This window comes from Rutidosis leptorrhynchoides, chromosome 3 (genome assembly GCF_046630445.1).
Source record: "Rutidosis leptorrhynchoides isolate AG116_Rl617_1_P2 chromosome 3, CSIRO_AGI_Rlap_v1, whole genome shotgun sequence".
NCBI lineage: Eukaryota > Viridiplantae > Streptophyta > Magnoliopsida > Asterales > Asteraceae > Rutidosis > Rutidosis leptorrhynchoides.
Genome location: NC_092335.1, coordinates 595520001 through 595526476, shown reverse-complemented (window position 1 = coordinate 595526476; position 6476 = coordinate 595520001). Strand labels below are relative to the sequence as shown.

The following is a 6476-nucleotide window of genomic DNA, read 5'->3' as shown; positions in this document are numbered from 1 at the left end:
CTCGAGGTTATTCATGTTAGAGTCAAATACAAATGCAATGGTTGGAGATCGGCTTTTAATATCTGCTACAGGTGAAGGCCTAGGGGCTGCTCAAGCTACTGTTGTAGCAGTAAACTGGGAGTGGATCAGGCCCCCGTATGGCCGCACTCTTGGTGAACTGCAACAACTTTACAACTTGATCAGTTAGGTTAATTTAATAGGTGACAAGGATGATTCATGTTCGTGGAATTTGGCTTCCAATGGGCGATTTACAGTTAAAAAACTATCATCAATTATAGACGATAAGTTGTTAACCCCATTATCGAATGCTGATGGCGTAACTGTTCGTAATCATTTAGTACCAAAAAAGATTGAGATTTTTGTGTGGCGAGCTTTAAAAAGAGGCTTCCAGTAAGACTCGAGTTGAATAAAAGAGGAATTGACTTGCATAGCGTTTGATGCCCTCTTTGTGATGACGACTTAGAGTCGGTGGAACATGCTCTAATTTTTTGCAAGCATGCACAAGAGGTATGGATTCGTGTGTATAAATGGTGGAATCATGGTAATTTTCGAGTTTTACTATTCAAAAGTTACTACGAAATAACCATGATATTTGGCAAGCGGTTGTGTGGTTTACATCATATTATATTTGGAAGAATCGAAACAATATGGTCTTTCAAAGAAAGTGTTGGAGTGCTCCGGTGGCGCTCAATGAGATTCAAGCTAATACTTTCAAGTGGATTTCGCGTAAGGCAAAGAATTTGAACATCGATTGGAACACTTGGCTAATAAAACCGGATTCGTTCGTTTCTTAGTTCTATTCTAATGCAATCTCGGCATCTGTTATTGTGTTGCATCTTACAACTCTAGTGTAGCATCTCACTCTGTAAATTCGTGTATATTGTGGTAGCTTGGGCCTGGAAATGGGCTGCTACCATCCTTTGTATTGTTTTTATCTAATAAAAATAGTTGCTTTTCAAAAAAAAAAAAAAAAAAAAAAAACATCCACCTTCGTTAACGAGTATAGAAGTGGCTCACATAAGAAAATAAATAATTTCACCTAATAAATTAAACATTATTTTAGTAATAGAGATGACTTGTATATTACGGTACGAAATTATTTGCAATTATATATGATTACGCTATATACATTCAACACTATTTTATCTAAAATTGGTACTTTCTCCTTCCCAATTTAATAGTTCACTAATAAAAAATACACAGTTTTAAAAAATACTGATCAAGCATATTTTTACGGGGTCAAGGTGAACCTACATAAAAGATTTTCTATATAGGACTTCCTTGTCTAACAGATACATTGGTGCTTTCATCTTAATCTTTCTTGCTTCACTTGAATCTATCGGCAACATACCTTTGGTTAGAAATTCTATAATTGGTGTCATCCAACTCCGTTCTTCTTCTTCAACCGCAGCCGAAACACTGTCTTCTTCAATAGATTTTACTTTAACTTCCTCAACCCAAATTTCTTTCTTAAAATGACTGAATGTTAATGCGGCTAACTTACTTAGCGCATCCGCCTTTTTATTCAGCGTCCTCGAAACCTGAGTTATCTGGAATAAATAGAAGTCGACTGCTAGCTCTTGCACAAGCTTTAAGTATTTTTGCATCGACTCATCGTGTGCTTCGAATATTCCGTTAAATTGGTTTGCAACCAACTGCGAATCAACATATACTGATAGTTCTTTAACCTCCAAATATTTTGCTACCCGCATCCCAGATAACAATGCTTCATATTCAGCTTCATTATTTGTGACAGGGAAGCTGAATCGCAGTGCGAAGGTATACTCTTCCCCTTCTGGACTTTTTAGGACTATTCCTGCCCCTGCGCCTTCTGGACCACAAGCCCCATCTGTGTGCATTTCCCACAGCTGTTCAGGCGGAGGTGGTATTTCTTTCGATTCATGCGAGACTTCGATATCTCCGGCTGTTTCAGCCAGATAATCTGCTAGGACTTGTCCTTTTGCCGCACTTCGTGGTGAGAAACTTATTTCATGCTCTCCCAATTCAATAGCCCATTTGGCCATGCGACCAGAATTTTCTGGTTTATATAGCACCTGCTCAACAAGTATCAACGAATGTGAATTTGCTAGAACTTATCAAGCAATTTTGTGTTTATTGACAACAAATAGTTGTTTGTCATACCTGCTTTATCGGATGATCTGTTAGGACCCTTATTGGGTGCGCTTGGAAATATCTCCGCAAGCGCCTAGCCGTATGTACGAGTGCATAAACCAGTTTTTTGATTGCAGGATAATTTAATTCGCTCCCTGTTAAAGCTTTGCTAACAAAATACACAGGCATTTGCACCTGTTCGCACAGCATATTTATATAATTTTAAATGCCTATTGATTGAAAATTAGCTATATTTAATTTTTATAGTGCGTACTTGTCCTCTGTCCGCTATCAACACTGAACTTATTGCTTCCTTCGATGTCGCTAAGTATAGTATCAACGTTTCTCCAGCTATTAGCGCAGTCATTGTTGGCAGCTCTTTCAGCAACTTTTTCATTTCTTGAAACGCCACTTCTGCTTCCTCCGTCCACTTGAAGTCCGTTTTCTTCAAGCAATTCTTCAATGTTCCGAAAAAGGGGAGTGACCGCTCTGCGGATTTAGATAGGAACCTTGTCAAGGCCGCCAACTTACCCGTTAAGCTTTGCACTTCTTTTTTATTTCTTGGTGACGGCATATTCTCGATTGCCTCTATTTTCTTTGGATTTGCACGTATCCCTCGCTCAGTTATTATATGACCAAGAAACTTCCATTCTTCTTCTCTAAAACTGCACTTCGACGGGTTAAGCTTCATATTAATCTTTCTTAACGACGCAAATGTTTCTAATATGTCCTCCAACAAACCTTGTTCTGTTGTGCTTTTTATGACCAGGTCGTCAACATATGCTTCTAAATTTCTTCCAAACTGACCTTTGAAAGCTTCATCTATTACCCGTTGGTAAGTTGCTCCAGCATTTTTTAAACCAAATGGCATCTTTGTATAGCAGTATATGCCTTGACTTGTGTGGAAAGCATTCTTATCCTCATCGTCCGCTGCCATCTGTATTTGATGGTATCCTTTGTACGCATCTAGGAAACATTTGTATCGGAAGCCAGCTAACGATTCAACTTTCCAGTCTATTTCTGGCAGTGGATAATTGTCCTTAGGGCAAGCTTTATTAATATCCGTGAAGTCAACACACATACGCAAGACCCATCAGGCTTTTTTACCAACACTGGGTTTGCTACCCACATTTGATACCTTACTTCTCGCAAGATGTTTGCTTTGACCAACTTGTCGACTTCTGCTTTCAACCATTCGCTTCTTTCAGGAGCCATGCCTCATTTCTTTTGTCGTACTGGCGTCAGACTAGGATTTGCGTTAAGCTTGTGCTCAGAAATTTCCCTTGGTACACCCGTCATGTCTACTTCTTTCCAAGCAAATATGTCTGTATTAGAAGCTAATATATTGCGAAGCTTAAACTTCGTCTCATCGGACAATCCTCCGCCAATTTTAATTTTCTGCTCTGGATGCCGTGGGTTTGCAATGATCATGCAGCTTCTAAGTTGCTCTGCCTCACTCGGCTGCTGCTCTGCATGTTCCACGGCCGCAACGCTTGCATCTTGCTTTTCTGACCTGATCGTTGCAATTCCCAATGGTGTTGGGAATTTGATAAGGCCATGTACCTTGGATGGGATAGCTGCTAATTTTTGCAAAGTTGTGCGACCCAAAAGCGCATTATACTTTGAGTAGGACCTTACTATGGCAAATTCTACTGTCGTACTTCTCACTAATTCCTTATTATCATCGTCCACCCGCTCCAACTCAATTCAATGATCCCGATTGGCCATGCGGACTCACCAGAAAATCCTGATAACGCAGTGTTAGGATCCACTAGCTTGGCTCGCACAGCCCCTGGTAACAAGCGAAAACAGTGCTCGTACATTATATCAACACCGCAACCGGTGTCTACATGCAATCGCTTGATGATGTACCCGCAACTTTTGACACGTCCTTTAATTGTAATGGGCGCATCCGAGGGTTCCTGTGCTATGGCCGAGAATGTGATGGGAGTATTTTCCAATTCCTCAGATACCTCTAACTTGCGCCTCTGATTTATCCGTCCGCTGGTTACCATGTTTATGGTTTTATCCATTTCCTTTCCCTCATTCTTCTTTTGCCACGGATATTCTTTTTCTCCCTTTGGCTTGTCAGCTTGTGCTCTTGCGCTTTTCTTCAAGTGTTGCAATCTTCCTTTTTTGAGTTCAGCAACAACTCTTTCAATTAAGTGCCGACATTCATTGGTCTCATGACCGTAATCATCGTGAAAATCACAAAATTTGCTTCTGTCTCTGTTTCCATAATACTTTGACAAATGCACTGGGGGGTCGAAGCTTTTGCACACTGCCTCTGTAGCCAAAATTTCTTTTGGTGTTTTGGTGAGGTCTTTTATTAACGCAACATTTTCAGCATGGCTGCTTTTGAACCTCTGGCTTCCTCCCCCTTTATTGTTGTTGAACTTGCGATACTTATCATTATGATAGGTACCATCCCTAGGTTGGCCATTACCACCATAACGTTTACCCGGCTCCGAACTTCTTCCCTGCACTCGATAATAATCATCATCGATGTCCATGTTTGAAGAGGTATTTCCGCAATTATGCTTTATATCTTCTTGTGCCCGCATGTAGTCATGCATTTCTTTTACGGCTTCCGCGAAAGTTTCGGGCACTCTTCTTCTTAATCGTTGCCACAAAGACAGGTGTCTGTCAGTATCTATACAATGAATAAAGCCGGATACCTTCTGACTTTCTGGAAAGTTTTGTATCTTAGCCACCTCTTTAGTATATCTGTCTATTATTTCTCCCAAGCTCTCTTTCGATTTCTGCTTAATGTCGTGACATTCGACATGTGTTCTTTTGCGTGCGCGCAAATTGTGAAAGTTCAATAAAAACCTTGAGTGCAAATCCGCAAAACCTGTAATGCTTTGGGCTGGCAAATTATTGAACCATTCCCTTGCCACTCCTTGCAACACTATTGGTAGCATATGGCATGCTACTGCATCACCCCAACTGTGTGTTCTTACGGTTCCTTCAAATTTTTGTAAAAAGTCATCCGGATCTGATAACCCATCATAACTTTCGAGTGTTAGAGGCAATACCGGTGCGACTGTGAAGGGATGATTGGCGATGTGCGGCACAAACTTTTCTGTTGTAGGAGCTAGCTCAAGACTTTGCTTAGCTTTTTGCCCTTGCATCACTGCGAACCAATTGCTCATAAACTCTTGTACCCACGCTGGCTCATTGAAAGTGAGTGCCAAGTGTGGTGGCGCGACTTGCTGTAATTGAGATATGAAGCTATTTGACTGGGTTGCGGCATAGTGCGTTCCGCTATATTGATGGCTTGCAACAGTATGGACTGATTGCGGAGACGCACGCGCCGTTGACCATTGTTGTGGTGTCAACATGATGTATGAACCATCTGGATTTCTCAGACCCATCTGCCTGATTCTTTCCTGGGCTTTCTCGGTAGTAACCCTTTCAATCGGTGTTTCGGGTTCAACCGAGGTGATAATTGGTATTGTACCCACACAAGTAGTTTTAACTTTAAAGCCTGGTGGAACCGTTTCGCTTGGAGAACCAAAGCTCAGGATTTTTGGTGACAGATCCTCGAATGGTTTAAAGCCAGTTCCTGTTTCCAGTAAACTTCCATCGGGAGTGTGCCACCATCCCTTAGATGACTCATTCAGGACAGTTTCTGATGTAACCGGCCCTGTTCCAACACTTGGTGTTGATGGAGGCTTTGATGTGCCTTTGGTTGGTGCTGGCGGCGTTGACGGTGTGTTCGTAACAGTCGCCGTAGGTGTTTGATACCCTGGACTTCCTGGAGAGTCCGATCGCCCTTGATTCTTTGCTCTCTTACTTCCTCCACCCATTCTTGCTGACAATAAAGAAAAACCTGAAAGTGACCGATAGTTAAACAAAAAAGTTTTAAGGAAAAAAGCTACGAAATCATATACAACATAAATTCCAATCTTCTTTGTTTCATATAACCGGTCCCACGGATGGCGCCAAATGATCAAGCATATTTTCACGGGGTCAAGGTGAACCTACACTTGAGTGCATAAAAGGGGATTAAGGACTAACAATATTCGAACCTCAGTCGCTTGTTCGTGGATAACCCACATCGGTATCGTTTCGATTCCGACAGGGTGGCCGATTTGAGAGTCCACCAACAACCTAGCATACGAGGTTGAGTGGCCCAAAGACATGAAGGTTTTATAGTTCAATACATACCTGAAAGTCTTTAAAGATCGTAAGAAGCTTTTTTCGTACGATAGAGATTTGTATTATGTAGTTTACGTATGATTAAACAAGTGAACGTCTATGTTTTTAGGGTTTATGAGCTATATATTTATAGGCTCACGAATTAGGGTTTCGGTAGAATCTTTTCCCTAATTAAATGCAATCTCATCCTTAACTAACTT

The 6476-nt window shown here is 41.1% G+C and overlaps 1 protein-coding gene across 1 annotated transcript; it reads right to left on the bottom strand.

Annotated features, from left to right (window-relative positions):
* Nucleotides 1-858: 858 nt before the first annotated feature.
* LOC139902182 (uncharacterized) lies at nucleotides 859-2024 on the bottom strand. The gene is made up of 2 exons (XM_071884834.1): nucleotides 1505-2024; nucleotides 859-935 (listed from the first exon to the last, which is right to left on the bottom strand). Exons 1-2 carry the CDS (start codon nucleotides 2022-2024, stop codon nucleotides 859-861), a joined length of 597 nt encoding a protein of 198 aa, XP_071740935.1.
* Between the last annotated feature and the right edge of the window lie 4452 nt (nucleotides 2025-6476).

Excerpts from the sequence above, each read along its gene's own strand:
- LOC139902182 (XM_071884834.1), bottom strand. The coding sequence starts at position 2,024 with ATGGCCAAATGGGCTATTGAATTGGGAGAGCATGAAATAAGTTTCTCA. Across the intron at positions 936-1,504 it reads TAAAAAGGCGGATGCGCTAA|ATAAAAACAATACAAAGGAT; the intron begins GTAAGTTAGCCG and ends TATTTTTATTAG.